The sequence below is a fragment of the Teleopsis dalmanni genome, chromosome 2 (genome assembly GCF_002237135.1).
Source record: "Teleopsis dalmanni isolate 2A chromosome 2, ASM223713v2, whole genome shotgun sequence".
NCBI lineage: Eukaryota > Metazoa > Arthropoda > Insecta > Diptera > Diopsidae > Teleopsis > Teleopsis dalmanni.
Window position 1 is genome coordinate 126,460,789 of NC_051847.1, and position 27,981 is coordinate 126,488,769.

The window sequence follows — 27,981 nt, forward strand, 5'->3', positions numbered from 1 at the left end:
TTATGCATATCATTAATTTCCGTTGAATTTATTGTCTGTACAATTTATCATAAAGCAAATGCATTAAATATCAACACACAACATTTAGTGATTAAAATTAATTGGTAATTTACTAAATGTCATGCCGTTACCTTGACTAATAAGAGAGAGATTAGCGAAATCAATTAAGATTATCCATTCTATTTTTTAAAAAACTTCTAAGTGAATTAACTTTACTAGTAAGTAAAGTTCGTATAACAAACCCACTGCAAGTAATTTTTTTTAATTATTCATCAAAATTTGTTATCTCTAAATTTTTAATTCTTAAATAGATTAAAAAAAAATAGGTATATAAGATTTTGTTATTCAATCAACGCATATATATATAAATGATTATTCAAAATTTATCTTTTGGTTATAATAATAAATTTTTCATATTATATATAAGCGAATTAGGTACGATATAGGAGTTTCCCCAAATTCAATGCCATTGCACATTCATACACAAGATAACAAGATACTCAAGATAATTTAGATAAATTTGATGGGAAACGAAAAAGTTCAATTTTATAACTACACGACTAAGGTTATTAGAAGAAAATGCGGGACAAGGCTTTGAATTAGATGTCAACCTGATGGACGATATATGGTGAAGCTTTCACTCAAAAAAACATATGTGAACATATGTAAATCGAACGTTTTTAGTTAAGGAAATGACATACTGCAATAATTATTAATCAATTTAAGGCACTGTACAATAACTGTCAGTGGCATATCAAGCAGAGTGGAACAACAAAGTAAGTTCTCTCACCTTTATTATTATGTATTCACCCAAAACATACCATAATAACAAATGGAAAAAACTAATCTAAAACCATACAAAGCAGTTTTTGTTTTGAGTTCTTTCTAATATATATTTGAGCAACATAAAAGACCGTTGTTGTCTACGGTTTGTAACAGACTCAATTTATTATATATTATATAGTATACAGACTAGTGTTCTTATGTCTACCTTAATTCTACACTAAGAGAAAGAGATTGAGTGGGAGAGATTACTTACATACATATCATCTCCTCCACACTTTTATTTACAACAATCTATAAGTCTTCCATTATAGCCTATGTAGTTTTAATTACTTTTAATTTAATGAATTTAATTTAAAATTTAGTTTTAATTTTAATTAATTTTTAAAATAATTTTAATCATTTCTTTTCTATATTCAAATAATTATAATTATAATTTAGTTTTAATTTTAATTAATTTTTAAAATAATTTTAATAATTTCTTTTCCAAATTCAAATAATTATCTAATTTCAAAAACTATTAATTAATTTATTTCCTTCAGTTATAGTTTGCTCGTCTTCCTTTATTACGTCGCTCAGAACGTCTCAACCCCAGTCGTTCATTTTCAGTATCCACACCTTGTTCTGTGTCGTAGTCGTTAGCGAATGGTTTTGCTGTATCAACAACCTCAGTATTTGAAACTTCTTTATAAGTTAGGTCTTCATTTACATACGTATGGACCCTAGGATTAAAAGTTACAGTTTTTCCTTTATATTTTTTCATTTGGTTGATATGTGCAACCCTGAATACACCATTTATGGATATTAAATATCTAATTCGACTTAGTTTTTTAACCACCTTTGCATGAACCCATTTAATATAATTATTTGCAATATTTTTGTACAATACCGTTTCATTGGGTTTGAAGTTTATGAGTTTACTATAATTCAGCTTTCCATTTTCAAACTTACTCAATGCTTTATCTTCTCCTCCATTTTGAAACTTATCAATCTCCAATTTATTTGTATTTTCTTTTTTCCTAAAATTTTTCTTGATTTTTGGATTTATATTATCTAATAGAGTTTTTGGTTTAAATTTAAAAATTATCTCTGCTGGTGACATCCTTGTTGTCGTTGTTGGAGTAGTACGATAGCTCAAAAGAAAATTATTTATTTTAAAATCCCAAGATTTACATTTAATTTTAGGATCCAACAAATACTTTCTTAAAGCGTTTTTTACAGTTTGTACTCCTCTTTCCGCAGTGCCATTCGATTGCGGATGATATGGTGGCGATTTTAAACATTCGATATTATTATTAGTACAAAATTGTATAAACGCCTTTGAACTAAATGGTGGACCATTGTCCGTCACAATTTTCTTCGGAAGCCCGAAAATAGCAAAAGTAGATCTTAACGCTTCTATGACTGTAATAGCGTCAGTCTTGCGCAAAATTTTAGCTTCAAGCCATTTCGAATAAGTGTCAACAATTACTAAAATATTCAAATTTTGAAATTTACAAAAATCAGCGTGAATACGCTCAAACGGAGCACTTGTTACTTCCCAGTTGGTAAAAATTTGTTTCGACGGTTTTTGATTCATACAACATGCTTCACATGACCCGACGAACTCCTCAATTGCAGCATCTATACCCGGCCACCAAACATATGTCCTAGCAACAGCTTTCATGCGGACGATTCCGATATGACCACTATGTAACAGTTCTAATGTTTTCGGTCTCAATGACTCTGGAATTACAATCCTTTCACCATAAAAAACACACTTATCTTCAGTTGCTAACGATATTCGAATTTTAAAGTATTTTTTTAAATTATTATCAATTTTTTCTGGCCACCCATTCTTAACATATTTGTACGTTTTTAATAGTGCCACATCTTTCGACATTTCATTTTTGATGTCGTCAATCTTAATTGGAAGGTCGCCTATAAGGTTAAAAATATTAATACTATCGTCATCTTCATTTGTATCTTCTTGCAGAGGTAAACGAGACAGCGCGTCCGCATGTCCCATTTGCGATCCCTTCTTGTACTTAATTGAGTAATCATACATTGATAAAAAAACAGCATATCGCTGTAACCGGTTCGCTGCTACCGATGGCAGATTTTTTTTTATTGAAAAAATTTCCCGCAATGGCTGATGGTCACTTTCAATGGTAAACGGTAACCCAAAAATATAATTGTGAAATTTCTTCACTGCAAAAACTATCGCTAAAGCCTCGCGATGAAGTTGAGAGTAATTCTTTTCAGCCGGAGACAACGTACTAGATACGAATTGAACTGGACGTTCTTCACCGTCAATAATATGTGACAGAACGCCTCGCAAGCCATAAGGACTTGCATCGCACGAAATAATTATTGGTTTTTGTGGATCATAATGTGTTAAAACGCCAATATTCGCAATAAGTTGTTTTGATTTTTCGAATATATTTTGATGTTTTTCATTCCATATCCACGTTACATTGTTTTTAGTTAGCTCATGTAATGACGATACTTCCGCCGATAAATTAGGTATTGAATGATTATAATAATTAACCATACCCAAATACGATTTTAGTTCTGATTTATTTGTAGGCGCCGGGGCATCTAAAACTGCTTTGACTTTTTCTCCTGATGGCAATATTCCATTTTGATTAATTACGTAACCTAAATACGTTAATTCCTTTTTAAAAAATTGGCATTTTTCATAATTAATTTTTACGTTTGCCTCTAATAGTCTGTCTAAAGTTGCTTTTAAATTTTCTTCACATTCTTTCATGTTTGCTCCCCCAATTAGAAGATCATCGAAATATGAATGCACTTTATTCAATCCCTTTAAAATTTCACTTATAATTTTTGAAAAAATTTGTGGTGCCGTTTTTAACCCATACACCATTCTAGTGTACCTATATAATCCAACATGTGTATTCACAGTTAAAAATTCTTGTGATCTTTCGGACACCTTGACTTGCAAATATGCTCCCGTCAAGTCTATTTTACAAAAGTATTTCCACCCAGACAAATTTGCCAAAATGTCGTCAATTCGCGGAATAACGTGATGCTCATTTTCTACAAATCGATTAATTGTTCTTCTGCAGTTCACACATAATCTTATGCTACCATCACCTTTATTTACTACAACTATGGGACTCGCCCATTTACTTCTGGTTGTTGGCACCATAACCCCTTCTGCACATAATCTCTGGATTTCCTCCTCTACTTTTTGTCGTACGCCAAACGGAACTGAATGCGCTTTACTGAAAATTGGATAAGCATTATCATTAAGGTCTATTTCTGCCTCATAACCAATAATTGTTGAATTGTTGTCTTTACTAAATAATTGTTTATATTTTGTAAAATCGACTTCACAGTTTTCTTTTACTAAATTGACCAACGTTGATTCTATAAAATTTTTACGCCAATTAGGTACCAACCTATCAAGCCAATTTCTACCCAACAGAATCTTAAATGCATGCGCTGAGTCTACAACAACCATATTAAGCTCATAACATTTTCCACCGAATTTTACGCGCACTTCAACCTGACCAACCACTGCAATGTTTTGACCTGTCAGGACTTTAATATTTCTTACCATCGGTTCTATTTTTATATGTTTAAATAATTTATTATAGTCAGAAATATGGCAAACAGAAACACACGCGCCGGAATCAATTTCCACATTCAATTTGTTTTGTTCAATTTCAATTGACCATTCTAAAGGTTCTGATTTTTCGTTTCGTAAATTGCACAAATAATTTACCGTGTTTTCTTCAACTAAATAATTAACATTACGTTGGTTTTTCTGGTCCCACTTTGTTGCTCTATTTTGATATTCCCGTTTCACATTTTTATTTTCATTATTTTTGTACCAGCAATTTTTCTGTATATGCCCTGGCTTCTTACAATGATAACAAATGTACTTATTTTTTTCAACACTTTTATACCTGCGCTTACTTTTGTCTCTAAAAGCTTTGTCTAATTGTTCCCTTTGATTTACTCTGCCACGTTGATTATCGCTGATCTGTTTTACGCTGTTGGACCTCATTTGCTCTATACTATTATTCGTCATGTCCGACGACAATGCTAGCTCACAAGCTCGCTCAAAGCTTTTAAGGTTTACTTCATTTAGTAGTCTGTTCTGAATACTGCAATTATTTAACCCACAAACAAATTTGATAAGGAGAGCTTTATCGAGGAATTCTCCAAAATCGCACTCTCGTGCAAGCTGCTTCAATTCGACAATATAATCTGCAATAGTTTCACCAGTATGTTGGTCTCTTTTAAAAAATTGATAGCACTCAAAAATTATGTTTTTTGTTGGTGCAAAGTGGGCTTTTAATTTTGCCACTATTTCTTCATATTTGAAGTCTATTTCACTTTTCGGTGCTAGCACGCTGGTCAAGGTCTTATAAAGGTCAGCGCCTCCAAGACTTATCAGAAAGGACGTCTTACTTTCGTCTTTTTCAATTTTATTTAAATTCAACAAATGACCTATACGATTAATATATAATGAAAAATCCTCACCCATTACATAATTTTCTATCGATCCAATTAATGCCACTGCCGCATTTGCCATACTGTCAGTCTCTTTTTTCACAGCTTCAGGTCTATTTTCCAAATCAATCTTTCCTTCAAGATTCATCAATTTTGTTTCCACTTATTAAATATTATAATAAATATTTTTACTTTTTCGCTTTCTTTTTCACTTTTTCCTCGTCGCCAATTAATATATATTTGAGCAACATAAAAGACCGTTGTTGTCTACGGTTTGTAACAGACTCAATTTATTATATATTATATAGTATACAGACTAGTGTTCTTATGTCTACCTTAATTCTACACTAAGAGAAAGAGATTGAGTGGGAGAGATTACTTACATACATATCACTTTCGAGTTAACACAGTGCCAAAAAGTTTCAATGAATTTATCGAGCCAATTTATATACTAATCATCCGGAATTACATCTGCTGTGTACTCGAAACCTTTTCGTTTCATTGTTCATTTCAGTTTGAGGAATAGCTAGAAGTCACATATAGTCAATTAGATAAATATGGTAGATGATTAATGAATACTCGCATGATGTCTTTTTAGGTCAAAACTTCACACGTAACGATAGTTCATGCAGTTCCTGACAATTTTTTTTATCGTGCAATTAAAAACAATTACTTTACTATCAAAACTATTGTCTAATTTATTGAATCATGATCTAAAATCATAGTGTAATTTTTAGGAACTCATCGAAGATTTTCAGATCTATATTAGCTTCTTGGTAAAAATTCCAGTTTGTCAATAGATAACAAAATACTAATTTACAAAACTATTGTTGTTCCGATCTGGAAATACGGAATTGAAATATGGGGAAACACCTGCAAGACTTATATAAATACTATTCAAAGACTCCAATCAAAAATCCTGCGAACGATAGTAGATAAAATTATATTGATAACATAATAAAGCCTTGGGCAAAATAGAACTAATTTTAAAAAATGTATATACTAAGAAATATCTAACATAAATATCATTTTTAAAACTCAACGATCGAAAAGATTTAAAACTGAAGCAAATTGTTGCATCGAGATGGAAAAACACGTAATTTTTAATTCAATAAAATAATCAAACGCAAATTAACACCAAAAAAGTTTACGTTTACTTTTTAATATTTACATTTACCGTTAATTCAATTCCCTTGTAAGCATAAACGTGTCATTAAATGATATTTTATTGTTAGTTGACTTCCTAAAAGTCTAAGAATTAATCATTTAAAAACATTTTATTTCAATAAACAAAACATTTTTACAATGGAAAATAAAAGACCTGAAATTAATGTTAGTAAACGACAAATAACCGTTAAATTTTGAAAAGATGACGTAAGCCAACGAAAAATTGACGTAAGCCAACGATATTGGACGTTAACATTCATATGTGCAGAGAATTATGAATAACATCCAAGAGACGGGTAATTACGTGTCTAAACCTCGCACTTGTCGTCCCTCAATTCTGTCAATTGAATTGACCTGGCATAATCAACCAGGTTAAAGTAAATCCAAGAGTAACAGCCTCCGAACTGTCTGAACATATTGCCGAGATACTTGAAAACAAAATATGTTCTGATGCCGTGCGGAAGATTTTGAAGAAAAGCATGTATAATAGAATAAAATGATTAAGCTTTGCAACAAAACATGTAAATAAACCTATGAAGTTTTGAAAATGTGTTATTTTCTCCGATGATGGTTAATGTTGCATATTTGGAATCAAAGGTACAAAACTTGTGTGAAGAAAACATGTACAGCCTATGATAAACAAAAATTGATTAAAACGGTGAAACACGATGGTGGAGGCGTAATAGTTTGGGGGTGTATAGCAAGTAATGGTGATGGTAAATTTTAATTTATACAAGATATAATGCATAAATATGGGTATCTAAATATGCTAAAAAGAAATTTGAAAAAAAATGACAGAATATTAGGGCTTGAGGCACCTCAGCATATAGCAGCGATCGTACGGATTTGACTGCTGACCCAGACAACTAAGAACACTATCAAAATCACCAGACCTTAGTCCTATAGAACATATGTAGGTTTATTTGATAAACAAGATTCACCAGCACACGATTTCCTGCAAGGATATGTTAAGAAATGTCATCAAGGTAGAATTGAAAAAAATAAAGGCACAAGACACTGCCAAGCGGGTTCAGTCCATGCAAAGACGGCTAAAAGAGGTTATTAAACGCAGAGGTTATCTCACAGGCCATTAAATTTAAGATTTCTGCGAATTTTAGTTGTTTTAATTAAAATATTAAGAAGTGAACGAAGATATTTTCTGCTTCAAAAATTATTGCTTTTGCATATAATTGAGTTTAATTTTTTTTTTTAAATAATAATTGTTAATTTTTTATGTTTGAAGTTCATTGTTGTTTCTTTGTTTAAAATAAATCAGAAAACAAAAATTAATTTGAGTAAAAATTAAATAATTTATGCGAAATTTAAGAAAAATTTTGTGGGTCAACGTAGACTTTTTCTGCTATATGTATATATATTGTACATATAATATTATTATGTAAATGAAACGTCAATGTAGATTTAAAATTTCGTGTAACGAATATCTTAGCTTTGATAAAGCTAAAGATAGCATATACTCTTGTTTTTTTTTTTTTTCGAGGTGGGATTTGGATTGGGCTATCTGTTAGCAGTTTGACTCTTCTTTAGTTTATTATGTAACTACCTATTTTTTATATATATGAACTAAGCTTACCAATGCCTACTGAACTATATAAATTGAATGGAGCTTACTTCCAAAATTTTAAAGACTTCATTAATAGTACAATTTAATATTTTTTTCATTTTTTCTGATACTTCTTTCGCAGTCCATTAGATTAACATGTTTTGTACGTCCATTTTTAAATAATTATGTCAATTAATAACTAACGAAAGTAATGAAGGAAAAATATACATTGTAATTTACTTTAGCATAACTTTTTATATACGCAATATGCGTATGAGATAATGACAAAAAAAACATTATTTACTATTGCATTTCACTATATTATATGCCTCAATAGAATTTAGTTTGAAAAGTTATTCGGGATAATGCAGGCTAATAGATCATTTCACGTCTCTTACAGAAAAATTAAAAACATTAAATCGAGACTGAATTGCGGTTTAGGCACACGAACGATATTTATATTGAAGTTTTTCGGTTTTCAGAGTTACAAATATAATAAAAAACTGAACAAGTTGGAGCAAGGGCAGGACTACGTTATATACAAAATTTTGACATATTTAATTAAAATTGTTTGGCTTTGGGCTCATTTCTTTTTTGACGATATAAGTTTTGACTTTTTTTATGATTGTTTATTCAATTTGGTTCAATGCAATAACTATTATATGCAATACCAAGCTATAAAAATTATTATTGTTATACAACGTTCCATATCACTTCTCATATTTTACTACAAATTTCATTCCAAACAACAAGCAAAATTCGTCATATTTGTTTGTAACAAATTGTTAAAATCTAATAAAGTCTTAGGTCAGAAAATCAATTTCAAAATAATATATGAAAATTTGGATATAAAAATTGCATTTAAAATCAAACAATTAATTTTAGTTGTAGAAATTTTGTCATATGTGTGCTATTTTTTTTACCTGCCAATTTGTTATAAATTTTTATTCGAAATAATTTTCAATACAATACAAACTTATCAAAATGTATTAATAATACAACAGAGAAACATTAATCGGTTCGCTGAACTTATTTTAAAGGATCTGGAAACTTCAAGGAATATCAGGCGTTGCCACAAGGAACTAAGAAATATTATACTCTTAACGAAACATCTAGAGAAATGCCAAAAACTGTTTATGAAAAACATGAATTGGTTCAACTGGATTCTGATTTCTAATATCTTCAGCTTCATTTTCAATACCTATTTATGTTTAGACTGCATTATATACGTCAAAAGTGGCTATCTACCCATTTCAAGAAGCTTATTTTACTATGTGCCATTTATAATTAACTATGCCATAAATATATTCATTCTGACAAGTCAAAATGAGGATTTCGAAGAGTCACGAAGACTTACAAAAGATCTTATATTTTTAATATCTCTTAAGCTTCAAAACTATTCAAATCAAAAGGAAAAGTTTTATGATTGTGAATATTTGGTAAATGAAAAATACAAACACATATCATGATATGTATTGAACTAACGACTCTAATTTTAGGTACAAAATTTATTTTCGGGATTTGCTATTATGTCCAGTTACTCCCTCAGATTAACGGATGACTTAATTTTAAATCGTAAATTCATGCTGAATTTTTTCATAACGGTTTTACTGTATTCCATAACATTTCTTCAATATCATTATGATCTTACTCCAAAGCATATAGATTGCTTGCTATAACATCATTATTTGTATATAAAATAAATTGTAAAAAATTGTAAACCATTTTTAAAATATTGGACTAAATAAATAAATAAATTTTATTTACTCATAGTAGCAGTTTAGTTAGAATAAAGTAAAAGGATTCATGTTAATAAAGTACTTAATCTACTATAAAATATAAATATTCATGTCTTTTTATACTTAGAAATTGACTAATATTTTGATTAATCTCAAATACATATATATATATATATACTTAAAATATATAATTAAAATTGAGGTTTAAAGTGAACCACTCTTCAAAAAAGGCATACAAATCTTAGAGGAGCATTTAAATAGTTGTTAATGTTGAAGGAGCCTATGTTAATGAGAAAAGTTCGCATATTTAATCGGTATAGTTTGAATAAATACAGAGATGATTATGAATACGAGTATCTATATTGAAAGTAGGCTTCTATGATTTCGCATCAGTCGTTAAGACCAGCTTGTGGCCTTAATGGGCACTTGCTAATTGGTCAGCCCTTCGAGAAAGCCATTGCTATCTATCAGAGCAGTACTATAATGTCTCTGCGGATTGAGGGTCGCCAATAGTCGGGTGGATGAGAAAGAAGTTTATAGCAACATCTGATATAAAGACCATTTTTTGAAATTAAATTTAGTTTGACATATTAGTATACACTATTTGTTCACATTCACATTATAATTCTAATGAATTCTAAAGCTGATCAAACTATGATTGGATGTCCCGTGTATGCTGCAATTAGAGTGTACTCAGAGTAAATGAAACTATTGTAACTACACCAAAAAATTTTAAATAGTTAATAATGAACTTTTTTTTAATGATTCAATTAAATTTAAATTTAATCAATATTTGATAATTAATAGTGTAGGTCGATTTCTCTTTTAAAAAAAAAATTCAACAGAAGACTATTCAGTTTAAAACAGATTTTTATAAAATTTAAACGTGTTCATTAAACGGTGTTCTTATTTTGTAACAAAAAAAAATATAATTAATACAGATTCATGCTGAAATCTTTTCTAAGTAGCTTCTTTATATCGCCAATCTGGACCCACGAACAGCATTGTAGTTGTCGAATATGTAAGCAGGCGTTACAAAAAATATGCTGAATAAAAAAATAACTGAGCAAACTGAATAACACCAACCAAGCTTACGTTTTCACTATTACGTGAAAAAATTGTTGCTTAATACGAATAGATAAGACTTAACTTTCTTGTAAGCAAAACTAATAAATCTTTTCTTTTTAATATTTTATCAGGTATTTTGGATTCCTGTTACATATACACAATATACATTGTGATCAAAAAAGAACGAGAATTTTAATTTTTGAATTCCCGCGCTTCGAAAATTTTTATTTTCACGCTGGCAGCACTACACATTCTGTCAAAGTTTAACGCATATCGTACGATTAGTTTTTGTTTGGCGTCTATACAAAAAGTCGAAAAATTTTCGTGTGGCGATTTTTATAATGGATCAAAAATTAGAACAACGTGCATGCATTAAATTTTGTGTTGATTTGTGTGTGTCGCAACCACGAGTATACGAATGGTTTAAAAGGTTCAAAGACGGTCGTACAAGCTTGGACCATGATGAGATCCCTGGCCGCCCAGCAACTTCTGTTACTGAAGAAAACATTGAATTGGCGAAGCAGATCGTGTTGGAAAATCGTTGTGAACCGATTAGAGAGATGCAGGGTTGTTGGGCATCTCATATGGATCGACCGAACACATTTTAACTGGTGTTTTGGATTTAAAACGCGTCGCTTCTCGGCTGGTGCCAAAAAAGCTGAATTTCATTAGAAAAAAGGGCGTTGTAATGTGGCCAAAGAGATGATTATCAACGCAGATAGTGACCCCTCATCCCACATTCATCGAACGCATCATAATTGGTGATGAGACATGGGTTTGAATTTGGCATGCCCACCAAACAACAATCGACCAAATGGTGCTTCGAAGGTGAGCCGAAACCGAAAAGAGAACGCAAAAGTCGGTTCAAAATTAAGGTTATGCTGACTGTTTTCTTCGATATTTGTTGTGTGGTGCACTATGAATTCCTTCCGGACGATCAAATGGTCAAACGGTCAATTAGGGGTATTATTTGGTCGTTATGCGTGGTTTGCGTGAGGCCATTCGCAAAAAGAGGCCAGATTTATGGAAGGAAAAATCATGGATTTTACACCACGTCAACACATCATCAACCAAGCACCGTACTCTCCAGATATGGCCTCGTGAGACTTTTTTTCTCTTCCTCTTCTTCCGACTCAAATTGCCATTGCGAGGAACGCGTTTTGAGACAATAGAGACCATAAAAGAGAATTAGCTGCGTGAACTGAAGGCCATACCTCCGGCGGCCTATAAAACTTGTATGGAAAATTGGATCAAATGTTGGCATGCATTTATTGCCGCAGGAGGAGAGTACTTTGAAGACGATAATAAAGAAAATTATTAAAAATTAAAATTTTGCGTTTTTTTTTCAATTCTCGTTCTAAGGTATATGATTATGTAAAAAATGTAAACATGATACGCCATGAGGATATAAGGCTCAATTTTATCTTAGTAGCTTCGTTTTGTATTTTATTTAGAGTAAAAAAAACTTTATTTATTAGTTGCTGCTGCATCCTGAAGATGCAACTTTTTCAACAAACATACTCTTCTTCCATTCCAGAATTCTATGCATTAAGAGCACTATTCGTGAGATACATTCCTAAATATTCGAAAATGTTATGGAAAACTAGAATTCCCAAATATAGTACCACATTTCCGTAACGGCCAGTTGATAAAAAATACTTTTCTTCATTAATGGCATAATAATATTTATCGATTGTATAATTTTTAACTTATTACTTTTTTTAAATTATTATGTTTATGTCCTTTATGTTCGAAATCCTACAACTTTTACAGAATCACTCATTACAAGAAGAAATCTATATAATATCTAGTAAAATGAAACGAATGAATTTTAAAAAAGTAATTTGAATTCATATTTCAGGAATTAATTCACCATACTTATAAAATAAAATGAATAAAAATGATATATTCTAATTTTATATAATAAAATTTAGTACAGAATACACTTTTTTTCATATGAGAGTTTGTGAAAAATTGCAACTATGTCTATTCAGATTTAGAATACAGCTGCCTTCTAAACTGTCGTATCAAGCCCAGGTTTTTGTTAACGAATTTCTTGGGTTCGTGTATAGCTGGGGCTAAACTCAACTGTCGCTATGCCCGGTTTGCATGGACTAAAAACAATCCTCCTCATGTACCAGACCGTTTTTATTCTGGAACTTGGTTTTCCATTAAAAAATTTTAGTTTTTTGAATATGATCGTAACAAATCGGTCTATGGCGGTCCAGTTTTATTCATATAGCATAATTTTTGTTGTAAATATTTTCGACGTTTATTTCACCGAATTTTGTTTCGAGTGATATTCTTGCGGTGTTCCATCTTTTGCATTTGAAGATGGTGTGCTCAACGTTGTCTTCGCCTGCATCTCCAAATATGCATTTCGAATCATTTGTTTTGCCAATGCAGAAAAGGTATTCTTGCAAATATCCATGAGCAGAAAGGAATTGAGTGAAGTAATAGTTCACGTTGCCAAGTTTTCCTGTCTGACCATTTCGCCACATCTGGAATCAATCTTGTTGTCCATCTTCCTTTTGTTTCTGCATTCCATCTTTGTTGCCACTTTGTAGGGTATACTGACGCAACTCTCAGAACTGGTGTTCGTTCTACTGATGCTTACGTTTCTGTTCTTTTTTCAGCGAATCGACCCATATTTCACTTCCGTAGAGTAGGATAGAGTTGGTTGTTGAAATTAGTAATTTTCTTGTTGGATTTGTGGCCAGAACGATAACTTAAAGTCCAAGTTCAGTCCTAAGTATTTAATTGCTTTCTTCATGTAAAATTTATTTTCACATATGTTCATCTCGACTTCTAGCGGCATATGCCGTCTCGTGAGCAGAAGTATCTCTGATTTTTCCGTTGCAAGTTTTAGGCCATGACCTTTTGTAAATAGAGGAAAGGAAATAGGTGAAATATGTGCTATGTCTTCATTAAGTTCTCTTATTTCATGAGTGGGGAATAAAGTGTCTTCTGTAAAGTGCTGCAGTCTAAAACTGGAATTTGAAACCTTATTCCAAGCATTTTCATGGCAATTTTGTAACCCACTCTCCAGGAGTTTTCATTTATATCGTTCCTCAGCTCTTCCCATTTCCTTTTTTTTGATATCAATATAGTTTTCTTCAAATCCATTTTTGCCGCGCTGTAGTCTTCGATTTCTGTAATGGATATGTTTCTTCGTTTATTTTCTCCGTCAATCGCCGTCTCTTTTGATGGCATACTCTTCTGAGTTGTCCCATTTTTTCTATCGTCTAATTTACTGCTTTTTTACTACGGACACTATAGTATAGACACACGTGACTGTTAAAGCTACGTTTGTTATACTCCGTGCATCCTAGATTCAGTCACTGTTAAAGCCCTGAATCTTGCCTACCTATATCTCCCCACAGTTCAGTCACTCAACACTTATCATCACCGATTCCTAATTCAATTTGTTCTTACCTAAATCACTCAAAGCTGCCGTTATCTATACACAGAGTTCCTCGAAATGGTTCACGTCCGCTAGAAATTACAATTCTGTTTAATTTTAGATTTTTTTGTAATTTTTTAAACTTCCGTGTTTTTTTTTTTTGTTTTTGACTTAATAAACCAAACATTCAAATTTATAAATTATTAAATTATATTTAGTTTTCATCTGTATTTTTGTTTAACAAAAAAAATATTAAAGTTTCTTTTTAATTTTCATACAGGGTTTAATGTTAAAATTTTTTAGTTTTATATATCTAAAAAAATTTTTTAAATTTGGTCAATTCTTTTTTTTAAATGTTCATTGAAGTCCAAGGATAGTTTTTACGGCGAAAAAAAATCGAATTATTGCTATACAATAAAGTTCATATTACATTACAAACACTCACTGTCATTAATATATGAGCTGTAAATAATTTTATAAATCTATATAAATCTTTTTACATAGTGTTTTGTACAAAGTGTTTAATTACCTATGATCACTAATTACTGCGTGTGACACAATTTATATTCGATATCCTGTAAGACGAAGTAATTTATGCTATAAACCAAACCAACGATCGAAATGAACTTGAAAGAATTCGGATATCACAAACGCGTGAAGCGCGAGCGCGAAGACAATGGATTGATTTGCGCAAATGGCAGAGTGCGATCGAAAAAATCGAATTATTGCGCTTACCAACACATTTTTCAATTCATTTTTACATATAAGAAGACAAGAACATAACCAGAATAGATAAGTTTGTGTGTTGTAATAAGTTGTTGATTATTGGAGGTAGGTTTATTAAATCCCCATGACTTCCTTTGCAGATCATTATCTCCACTATCCAAGCGAACCACCTACTTTTTATATATTTGTCATCTTTGGGTTTCCACTGCCCCTTTAGATTATTTTCCAATCAGGTTTGAGCCCTAAGTTCGCGTCTTAGTTTGATACCCTCTGGCGGACATCCCAATCAGGGTTTTTTAGTGGATCCCAGAAGGGGTCGCCAAAGTTTTTGGAAGAGAAGATACTTTGGTCACCCCACACACCAGGGTGACTGTTCTGTTCAGAAGATTTTTTTACCCCGATTATAGAATAGGTAGAAACAAAAACTGCCACATTCCAAATCTGTTTGACAGAACGAAATCTGCCGGGTCCGCTAGTATACAATAATAATTTAAATTCAAAATTTCGCGTTTTGTTTCTAAGAAAAACTCGTATGCAAAGATTAATATTAAAATTAAAACTTTCATAAGAACACTTATTAAACTTAATAACACAAATAGTCACATTAATAAGTTATCAAACTCTTATGCACATTTCATTTGTATTTAGAACAATGAATATTTAAAATTTCTTTTAAATTTTCATACGAGGGTTAATGTTAAAATTTTCAGTTTTATTTATACATATTAATTACCAAATTTTTAAATTTTTCACGTTTTATTTCTATTTTTAAATAAAATATTTAAAGTTTAAATTTATTTATTTAAATTTTTATTTTATTTTTTTGTTTTTAAATTTATATTTATGTATACATAATAATTATCAAATTTTTAAATTTTTCACGTTTTATTTCTATTGTTTTAAATAAAATTTTTAAAGTTTTTACTAATTTTCATATAGGGATTAATGTTTGAATTTTGAGTTTTTTATAAATAATAGTCAATTCCTTTTCAAATTTAATACACGTTTTATTTTTATTAAACAAAAAATAATATTTCAGGGTTTTCTTTTAAAGCAAATTACATACGTTGATTAATATTAAAATTACTTAGTCTTCGCTTTTATTTAACTTAAATTTCACTTAATTTACATCAAGTACCTTCTAGTCTAATGCCTAGAGTCTTACGTCGAAAGAAAAAAAAAATCACCCGGATTCCGATATTTTCCAGAACTATTTCACTGCACTGCGTCGAAGAAAACAAGCCAGCTTCTTTCTGGTGGACGCACTTAACTTTAATGCGTTAAAGTTCAACGATCGTTGGTCGAAGCTCATTATCTGATCCCTCTGCAGTGCACCAAGCGAAACTCCAACTTTATGACAAATTTTGTTTCTTACTCATGTGAAAGCCGGACGTTATTTTTGCCTAAACTTTGTTCTAGTTCCACATCAGTTGTACGAAAGCTTTTCTCGTTTTGACATTTCTTCTATTGTTTTGTTTTGATTTATTTATTAAAACGTGTTGTGCCGATCCAAAAGGTTATTTTATTTAGTGCATAAAATTTGTTTAAATAAATAAACAAAAGGTTTTGTTCCAGAAAAGATAACATTCAAAACGATAGTCCAAGGTATGTGTAACATTCTTCCATTAAATCATATTTGCGTGCATTTCTTTTCCAGAACATTTCAGGTGTAAAAGTTCTGTTGCTGCGGCAGTGGATTTCGGTGAGTTGATTAAATTAATGTTTTTAATATTATTTAACAATTTTTATTCTCACAGGTGTCTTCAGATTTTTTCAACCAATAATTTATTCAAGTGAGTGACAACTTCTAATATAACTGAACTGTGTTAGAAATCTGTATCTAATGTGTTAGGCGTTGTAACGATTAAATTTTAAGCGATAAAATTTTAGTCGTAGCATGTTTTTCTAATGAATTTTCTAACTTAAGTATTATTTAAAAAATACAACGATCAAAAATACTATTAAACTAATTTTTAAATTAATTTTTAATTTAACGAAATCATGAAACAAACATCCACACCAATAGCTGCTTTAACTTTAATAGATGATGAAATATAATAGTGAAAAAGAAAATATATAACAGTTCTTATTAGGATTATATTATACGATATATGTATTATATATCATATCATATAAACAAAACCCAAATGTTGATGTAGAAATTCAGTGTAAAGGTGATCTATTTTCGACATAGCCAAAGCACTTATCTTTACTTGTAAATTTTATTTTTTCTTATTTTTCGGGATGTTTATTAGCAGTTCGACTCTTGTACATTTTAATACATTACTACCCATATTTTATATATATGAACTAAAACCATGTTTCCAATTGTTTCATTTAGACAATTTAGCGCATTAAGTCCGCTAATGAGGTTAATTTACCATACTAAGAGCTTTCATATAAACGAGCTGATTATAAATAAATCAACTGATTTAAGCCGAAAAATATCGAATGCAACATTTAAACCTTTTCCTTTCCACAAAGAAGATTCCAAAATTTAAAATAGTTGTCATACGTTTTATGTGTAAAATGTATACAAGCTCAATCACATGCATAAATCAGCTTATGCCAATAGAAACGACCAAAACTGAATTTAACTAAATGACTAACTAAATGAATTGAAGATAGCTTACTTCGTAATTAATATGATTACAAAGACTACATTAGTAGAACAATTTATTATTTATTATATTCTACAATACATAATATTTATTATATGACTATATTATAATATATGATACTGACATTTTTATTTTTTCTGATACTTCTTTAGAAATCCATTAGCTTAAAATTATTTGTATGCCCGTTTTTAATTAATTGTGCTAATTAATAATTAACCGCAGTAATGAAAAGCTTAAAGGAAAAATATACGTGGTAATTTACTTTTCCATAACTTTATATATACTATTTATAAGTTTAAAATAATGACAAAAAACATTATTCAATATTACATTTTAGTATATTATATGTGTCACTAGAATTCAGTTTTACGAGTTATTCGAGATAATGCAGGCTAACAGATCAATACGCGTCTCTTGCAGAAAAACTAAAAACATTAAATCGAGACTGAATTGCAGTTTAGGCACACGAACGATATATATATTGAAGTTTTTCGGTTTTCAGAGTTACAAATATAATAAAAAACGGAACAAGTTGGAGGAAGGACAAGACTATGTTATATACAAGATTTTTACATATTTATTCAAAATTTTTTGGCTTTATGCTCATTTCTTTTTTGACAGAATCAGTTTCGACTTTTTTTATGATTGTTTATTCAATTTGCTTCAATGCAATAATTTTTATATGCAATACGAAACTATACAAAACATAATTGTTGTACAACGTTCCGTATCACTTCTCATATTTTACTACAAACTTCATTCCAAACAACAAGCAAAATTCGTCATATTTGTTTGTAACAAATTGTTAAAATCTAATAAAGTCTTAGTTCAGAAAATCAATTTCAAAATAAATTATGAAAATTTAGCTATGAAAATTATATTAAAAATTAAACTATTTATTTTAAGTGTAGAAATTCTGTTATATATGTGCTATTTCTTTTACATGCCAATTTGTTATAAATTTTTATTCGAGATAATTTTCAATACAATACAAACTTATCAAAATGTATTAATAATACAACAGAGAAACATTAATCGGTTCGCTGAACTTATTTTAAAGGATCTGGAAACTTCAAGGAATATCAGGCATTGTCACAAGGAACTAAGAAATATTATACTCTTAACGAAACATCTAGAGAAATGCCAAAAACTGTTTATGAAAAACATGAATTGGTTCAACTGGATTCTGATTTCTAACATCTTCAGCTTCATTTTCAATACCTATTTATGTTTAAACTGCATTATATACGTCAAAAGTGGCTATCTACCTATTTCAAAAAGCTTATTTTACTATGTACCATTTATAATTAACTATGCCATAAATATATTCATTCTGACAAGTCAAAATGAGGATTTCGAAGAGTCACGAAGACTTACAAAAGATCTTATATTTATAATATCTCTTAAGCTTCAAAACTATTCAAATCAAAAGGAAAAGTTTTATGATTGTGAATATTTGGTAAATGAAAAATACAAACACATATCATATGATATGTACGATATGTATATGTATGATATGTACTGAACTAACGACTCTAATTTTAGGTACAAAATTTTTTTTCGGGATTTGCTATTGTGTCTAGTTACTCTCTCAGATTAACGGATGATTTAATTTTAAATCGTGAATTTATGTTTGATTTTTTTATATCGGTATTACTATATTCCATAACGTTTCTTCAATATCACTACGATCTTACTTCAAAGCATATAGATTGCTTGCTATAACATCATTATTTGTATATAAAATAAATTGAAAAAATTGTACACATGCATTGTTAATATATTGGACTAAATAATTAAATAATGGAATTTTATTTACTAATGGTAGAATAAGTTAAAATGATTCATATTCACAGGGAATTTTATTTACTAATGGTAGAATAAGTTAAAATGATTCATATTCATATTTCGAATTCATTATTTCGAATTGGAGTTTCTAAATCATTATTCATAATCATTACCAATCTTTGTGCAACAATAAAATCACATCCGATACAAAGGAACGCCTACTTCGTGGTTAAAAATAAACCTTTTTGCAAGAAAGGCATAGGAATTTTAGAGGAACTTTCATTTTTGTAAAAATAGCTTTTATGGCTTAAATAAGGACATAGACAAGTGATTTAGATTATGAATATGAATACCCTACTTAAGTTTACCTACCTACTTAATTTATATTTGTTTGTAAAAAAAATTAATTCGAAAAAAATTGTACTAGAATAACTATTTATGTTTTGAGCTTATTAATGAAAAAAATGCTACCTTGTCGGTGAAAATTGTTTTATTGTTTCTCGAAGTATACTCCTTTATGATTAATTCACTTTTGCATGCATGCGAACCTTTTGTTAAAGGATTTTTTTTAATCTTCTTCAAACACCTTCAAAACATGCTTAACATAATAAATCCAACAACGCCTTCTTCCGCCGACAAAAATTGTTGTCCACGCAGTTTACGAGTATTCTTGATGTTCGGGAACAAGAAGAAATTATTGGGTGCCAAATCAGGGCTGTACGGCAGATGACGCATCAATTCGATTTTTTGAATGTTCAAATCGCCGGTTGTTAGACCAAATGTGTGAACACTCGCATTGTCTTAATGGAGATGGAGAATGGTCCGACGACGCTTGTTTGTTTTCCGTACTTCACTGAAGACTTCCGATAAACAAATGGTTGTGTACCATTCGGATTGACCCATTGACGTTCCTGTAATGGTAAAGTTTTCACATAACCTGTTTCGAGTGCGAATAACTTTTGTTGGATTTGGTTATGTTGTTTACATTCCAAGTAATACGCATATATCCATGATTCGTCACCTATTTCTCATAAACCTATTACTCAAAAAATACAGATAATTGGTTTCGATAGATGTAACCAACATCTATAGTTATATTAAAATATGTATAAACTGGTGATTAGAGTAGGGTAAAGCAAAATTTTATTCTTGATTTGTATCAATTTTTTTTTTAAATCTAAGTACTACTGCAACTGTAGCTAGCTGGGAAAAGATGTAACTTTAGAACCTCTCATATATATTTAGCCTGTGTCATCAGGAACATGTTTAAAATGGTTTACATCCTACATACCTACTGTAAATCTGCATAAAAAACCAAATCCATCTAATAAAGCATAGGACCAAAAGATCTATATATTAATTATGGTCAACCGAATTACTCTAGCCTGATCCTACAGATCAGTAACTGCGACAATTTCACTAGCAAAATAATGTGCCAAAGACTATCATATAAAATTTATATAAATATTTACCTTCCACCTTATTATTAAAAATAAATTAATTACATTATTACAATTTAAAACAATAAAAAATTGTTAAAAAAAAGGTTAACATAGCAATTCTTATATATTGTCATCATATTAAAATATCAAAATAAAATATTATAAAAATCGGAAAAGGAGTATATTTATACTATCAGACAACTACGTTGATTTTCGTCAAAATAACATCTAAGTCGCATGTGTGAACGATATATAGACACAGTTCAAGATTTTTGATTTCTGCGTTGAGAGACATAGCGATATCGGTAACAACACAGAATACCATAGCAATAAATTCGGAACATTGAAAATCTGCGTTAAATCGTTAACAATCATTGAGCCTTAATTAGTTGCAAAACCTTTCTATAGAATACATCTTGGGCTTTTGGAATACATCTTGAACGATAAGAATAAATCTTACTTCAACACAAAGTTGCTGCAGGTTACATACGATAATTACAATAACGAAACTTAACCCAGCAACTCCATATTTGAGATTTCAAAATAATATTTTAATTACAGAATACGTTAACGACACCTGATATACCAACTAACCGGATATAACGACTGTTTCTTAAAGCCAAATTTGATTTGCCTTACACGCGTACTACTTACAGACTTTTATAACTATATGGATATAACGACATATCGGTTATTGCGACCGTACTTTTTTAAAATGTTGGTTCTGAATAATGGGTACAACCATCATACAAAAAAAAATGTTGTTTATTATTTAAAACAAGTTCTAGTCGATATATAATTTTTATTTCTAGAGTTTATATAACCGCTTATAACGAACAAATGGAGTCGATCCGTTCATTGTCATTATAACCGATTCTGACCACAGAACAACCGATGATCACCACAGAACACGTAAATATAAATGCATTTTAACTGTTCGTCATTTATTTAAATGTAGAAAACAACTATTGAATACCTGCTCAACTTTAGAACGTTTTTTTCCTATTTTACACACAATCCAAGCAATAAGTATTAGTATTACCTAGTATTATTTACTGGATTTAGAGTGGTCTATGTTAAAAGTAATCTGAATATGGTTCAAGTTACAAAACTCGTCGTACATTGGACTTTATTGCATTAGTTTAACTATAAGTCTGTCTTAAGTTCATGCGTTGCTGGATAATACGTTAACAGTTTATAAGTATTTCCACGTCAATGTAGACACAGATTCCACTCTACTGTTTGTGAATTCACTTAATGGCCAATAACATTTAAGTGCATTAATAACATTTTAGCACCTGCCATTAGACGAATTCAGCGTCATGTATGCATGTAAATGCGTTTATGTACTATTGTACAAAGTAAATTGAAAGTACCAAAATATTTGATTAGCATCGTTAAATGTTAAACTAAATTAAATGAGGTGCTAATTATACAATTAAATTTTGGCTCTCTCGGCGCTTGCATGCAGTGAGCCACTAAAAAGCCACAAAATTTTTATGACCACATCGGGTACCGCCGCTACCACAAAACATAAAAATAATGAAAATTATTTGTTACATAAATTGTTGGAAGGTATTATATACTACAAAGTAAATAAAAACATTTAGAAAAAAGAATTCGAGCATTTTAATTTGTAATCAATATGCCAGTTGTGGACAAGTATAAATCCGCAGTGGGGCGCTAATGTTTATGGCAGCGGCACAAAATGCTATTATGAACGGTAGTGAAAAAAGGATCATAAATCAACTATTTATGCTCGGACAAAAACAACAAATCTAGTGGCTTGCATTAATTAAAATTTTAAATAAATAAATATAAATATGCTATACGCTGCAAAAATTCTACACATATATAATGCAATACATTGTAATTGTTAAAATTAACAAAATAACGAACACCAAATTAATAAAAAAATAAAATATATTTTTAAAATTTAATATGAATTTCAGTACATAAACGAAGTCATTCTTACTTAAGTGAAAAAATTCAAAATATTTTTAAAAATGCAACAAAAAACTTTTAAAACTTATTTAAATAAAAATAGTATTAAAATTAAATATATTTTGTTAGTTTTATTCCCCATTTTCATATATGCTTTATTTAAAATCAATTCGGATAAATTACACAACGTACCATTAGACTTAAATAAAACACCAGTACACATTTCATACTCTATGGAAGCAAATCTGAACTCGTCCACAGCGTCGGCAGGAGCAAGTGATTTTAATAAAATCTTATTACAACAAGTAAAGCAAAATATAGGAAAACCGCTCTCTAACACTGCAGAACTAGAATCGAAACAGCAAATTATACTTGGCAGCACTGTAACAGTGAGCAGATACGATGATAGAGCCACGACTCGAAATGACTTTACTGTCGAAACAATCGCAGGCATCCATAATGGATTTCATGATAAAATTAATTTAAGTAATCAACAAAATGAATTAGTTGGTCATAGTGCAAAAACAACAACAACAATGCTGCCAATCCCGTTGCTAGCTAGAGCAGCGACAATTCCAAGAAGAAATCTTGAAACTATTAAAGTACACACAAGCAGCACAAAGACTTCAACTTCATTGCCAGTGAAGCATCAATTCGCGGAGTCAACATATTATGAACGTGTTGAACTGTTGGAATCCATGGCCCAGGAAAAGCGACAAAAATTGTTATTACATCGCCAGAAGCGTTATTTAATCTTTCCCGAAGGCAGTTCGTTTCAATTGGGTAAGTTGATTATATTAAAATTGCTTTTGTTTTAATATTGCTGGATATTGTTTTTCTTGTAATTTCACCGCATCATCAGTAAAATCTTTGCTGGAAAGGAAATTAGTGTTTATTAATTGGTTTTCTAAACCAAATTGCGTGCAGCTGCAATGATAGCAAAGTTAAGAGAATTAAAAAACAAATAAAAAAATTTGAACTTTACGGTCCATGTCAAGTTGATCAAATGACAGCAAATGCGATTAGAAAAATTGAAAGAGAAATTTGTGTCTAATTTTAAGAAAATTTGCCCTCTGAAATATTAGAGTTGCCAAAAATATTTTTTCTTAGATTATTCTTAATACTGACCTGCAATAAATATAATTATTTAAAACAACATAAAATACTCAATCTAATTTACTAAAGCATTAAGATACCAAATAGAACTAAATAGAAATATTTTTATTATTAATGAAAAAGAATTATAAAAAAACTAACAACATTAGGCGATATAAAAAGTATCCGCAGTGTTTTGGTAAATTTTTTAACAAAAATTTTCCATTATGAAAATTTATTTTAATTAAGTATATATTTTCCATAACTGTTTACACCATTTTGCAATTTTTCTGATTTTTCTGTCGTTTGTCGGTAAAAAACTTGCCTAAGAGATTTTGAGAGACCGAAATAAATAGTAGTCAGATGGTGCAAGGAATAGGCTATATTGTCAATGAATTATAATTTCCCAAGCAAATCCCATCATAATAAAACATAACTTCTTTTCTGTTGACCAACTCTGATCACTTTTCCTTGATTCTTTCAAACTAGCGTTCGATTTATGAGCAGGAGGGGATCGAATTAACCGCAGCATTGAGCGAGAGCAACTTGTAACAGACAATTTCCTTCTAATTCCACTAAATATGCAATGTAATCTTATTGTCATCAATCCAGGCTTTGAAATCATTTATAAAGCATCACCGAGTTTTGAAATTAATCACTTGTGTTGGATATTTTGATTTACTTCAAAATGGTTCCGTTTCTTGGTGTTTTAGCAGCGTTTTACTAATGATATTTCGGTCAATAAAATTTAATACCTCCGACTTTCTTCCAACAGCTTGTTTGTCGGTCTTGCTCCACCAATTTTGGTGACAAAAAGCGACACATTACCCATATTAAATTAATTGAAATATATTATGAAGAATTTACATAGTCAAATTAAAAAAGGCAAGATTTTAAGACTTTGCATTATAATTATAAATAAATAAGTTAAAGAAAATGAAGCAAAAAATAATCTGAAATATCTTCATTTGACATTGAAACGACTATGTCTACATAAAAGTGGCTACATAAATATTTTCATTGCCAATAAATAATCAAAAATATTTTACTTAATATCATTAGTTAAATATTAAAAGAATATGACAAAAATAGGTGTAGTGAATATTTTTAATGTTTAACTAACTAAAGAATTAGCTAAGTGTACACAGCAATTGCTTCAATAGCAGTAATAACTGAAATTTTTTTGAACTTATTTATAAGGAACAAGAATTTATTTTTCATTAATCAAATTTTTAGACTTATCAATAATCTGTTTTAAATAAATCTGAACTAAAAAAGCCCTTTCAGAGGGCAATTGGCTTAAATCCTCCTAAGGTGGGGTATAATTTGACAAAGTTTGAGAAATTCTAGTTTAAATATTAAAATTAAACAAAAAAAATTGCTTTTACATAAAAAAATGTTTTATTTCACTACGATAGTTATTATCCTCACCTCATTTGGCAATAAATGCAACAACAAGATTATCGAATTACATAAAAAAATTTACTATACTCGTATTCATTTTCAGCATTGGATTCTATTTATTTAAAAATTGAAAAATATGGCTAGTTGAAAAATATTCAAATAATGAATATTTAAATGACCTTAAGAAGCTTATTTTCAAAAGTACAAAAATCGAATGACATTCACGTAGAATATAGAGCTCAAAGGTGCCTACGTCGAAAAAAAATTTAAATGTAACCAAAAATTCTATTAATACTGACGTATAAAGCAACCCTCGTATTCACATATACCATACTTTGCATTTAACTATTATAAAATATATTCATTTTTAGAAACCTAGTTCTAACTTTTAATTCAATTTAATTTATAAAATACATTAGAGAAAATACGAGAAAAAGTAATACAAAAAAAGTTAAATACTGCTAAATACCAATAATTCATGATCGTAAGAAAATAATAAAAATGAATTTATATCTTAGCAAAAAACTAAAGATACAAATAAATTTTAGATAAAATTTTGCAACACAGTTTTAAAACCGTTATTTATATTTTTTAATTTCTTCTACAGTATTCGATCTTATCATACCGATAGTCGATTATACGAACTATGCTATTATGGGTATCACTTGCGCTGTAGCTTGGGAACTTCCAAGTAAACCACCTAGCGAAATAGTCGAAAATTTTCGGGATAAGTTAAACGATGGCACTTATGGTCTAACACGACGCAACGATACTCTACACAATAACATCAAGTACGTTGACAACACCAACAATGATTTTGCTGTAAATTCCCCAGCAACAATGAAAACTCAAAATCTTTATCAAAATTCATACACAAACCAAAAATCAGTACCAACTCCCACAGACCCGTATTACAATTTCAATAACAATTATAACAATGGCAATTCAAGTAGCACGGCTGTTCAGTTGGAATCCAATGCGTTGTATGCAAATCCTTACGAAACTACAAAAACGGCAGCCGTTAACCAGGCGCTGCATCCTGCAACCTATTCGACACACTACCAAGCATACAATGTCGGTGACAACTCTGCTAAATACTCATTCGATAAGACTCAAAGTAAAACTTTATACGGGAATCGAGCAGATACACCAACACACTCAAAATATTATAAAACGACAAATGGCGTCAGTGGCATTTCCGGGTATAAGTACGCAGATAAGCAAAAATTTACTGATTGGCATCGGCAAGGCAATACTGCGAAAACAACGAACAATGTTATATACGGGTATAACCAGAGGCAGCAACAGCAAAAACACCAACAACAGCAACACCAGCAACAGCAACAACAACAATCGCTGCAATTGCAATCTGCAGTAAACACAAAGTATGAGCAAGGACATCCGGGTTGGTCCAAGCATAATTGGTGGGAAACAAACAAGCAGCGTATTGAAAGCGATTGGCGTGAAAAGCAACACAAATGGGCTAAATACGAATCAGTGTAAGTGTAGCACACTTCATACAGCTTTACTTTAAATCATGCTGAACGATTATTTTAAATGTGTAACAAAGAGCTAAATGCTTTAATTTATTCCCTTTACAGACAACCAGAAAAATCAACCACTACCAAGTACAATGCGCCTATTTATGCTCCGATACGCACTGGCAGAAATCGTAAAGTACTACAAAATCCGCCCAAGCATCGTATTTATCCTGTATTCGGCAAAAAACGACGTCGACGACGAGCCCAAAGCCAAAGCTCGGGAGGAAGGGACAGAAATTTGCTAGATTTCGAGCTCAAAATGGAGCGAATTCATTTGCATGAGCATGTACAATCGCGTCAGATATTGTATAGAAAAATTGAAAAACTTTTCCAAGCGTAAGTGCTGCGGCTTCGTGCTTCTTTTTAGTGCGTGCCAAATGCTGTGCGGCAGGACCAGCAACAGCATAGAACCAAGGAGCAGATAAATTTAGAGATTGTCTGCTTGGCGTATACATTTGATAACTTTGTCGTGTTGCAAAAAGTCAAATGCATTCAACTTTAATTTTTGATAAAACTCGCTTCTATATTTTCAACATTTTCCATTCGTTGGAACTATAGGATTTTTTTTCAAATCTTTTCATTTTTCATATATTTTTCACTTTTTATTTGTTTAAAGTTTTATGTATATATATTTTTATAACTTTTTAAACTATTTTTATGCTTTTTACAGACACGGTCACAATGGCACCGCTTGTGTACTGCGGGCACTTTGCGAAACTGGGCAAAGGCACTTTCGCACTGAACCACAAACTTTTATTATGGAACTTTTACGAGCAATTTTCGTATTACCAAAGGATATGCCACCTGCAGTACAGGAACGTATAACTGGAAAAAATGTTAAAACAAAAACTAAAGTGAAGCCACACATTGCGACGCACTACAGTAACGCATACGGTACGCAGACCAATTGTGGGGAACTTTTCACCATGTGTGAACACAGCATTTGGAGCGATTTTGAATTTAAAATGTGATAATTATTATTTAAAGAAAACTTTTTCAAAATAAATAATAACTTTAATTGCTACTTCTAATAATAAATACATTTTATAGAGGAGAGTACTCATATTAAAGTTTAGAAAATTGTAAATTTTAACTCACTTTTTAATTATAAAACCAACAGAATACCTATATTATACAGAAATATTAAAATAGGGAATCAGGAAATAAATGTTTAAACGTACATTATCTTAAATACATAACAATAATAGTACACCAATTCACACAGTGACCCT

At 30.4% G+C, this 27,981-nt stretch overlaps 2 protein-coding genes across 2 annotated transcripts; one reads left to right on the plus strand and one right to left on the minus strand.

Annotated features, from left to right (window-relative positions):
• Window positions 1-1,321: 1,321 nt before the first annotated feature.
• LOC119675662 (uncharacterized protein K02A2.6-like) lies at window positions 1,322-5,398 on the minus strand. The gene is made up of 3 exons (XM_038086868.1): window positions 4,416-5,398; window positions 1,983-4,343; window positions 1,322-1,505 (listed from the first exon to the last, which is right to left on the minus strand). Exons 1-3 carry the CDS (start codon window positions 5,396-5,398, stop codon window positions 1,322-1,324), a joined length of 3,528 nt encoding a protein of 1,175 aa, XP_037942796.1.
• A 17,474-nt stretch (window positions 5,399-22,872) lies between these two features.
• On the plus strand, window positions 22,873-27,730 carry LOC119685993. The gene is made up of 4 exons (XM_038100426.1): window positions 22,873-23,492; window positions 25,816-26,707; window positions 26,810-27,085; window positions 27,420-27,730. The coding sequence occupies exons 1-4, from the start codon at window positions 22,943-22,945 to the stop codon at window positions 27,718-27,720; spliced, it is 2,019 nt and encodes a 672-aa protein (XP_037956354.1). The 5' UTR covers window positions 22,873-22,942; the 3' UTR covers window positions 27,721-27,730.
• The last annotated feature ends 251 nt before the right edge of the window (window positions 27,731-27,981 follow it).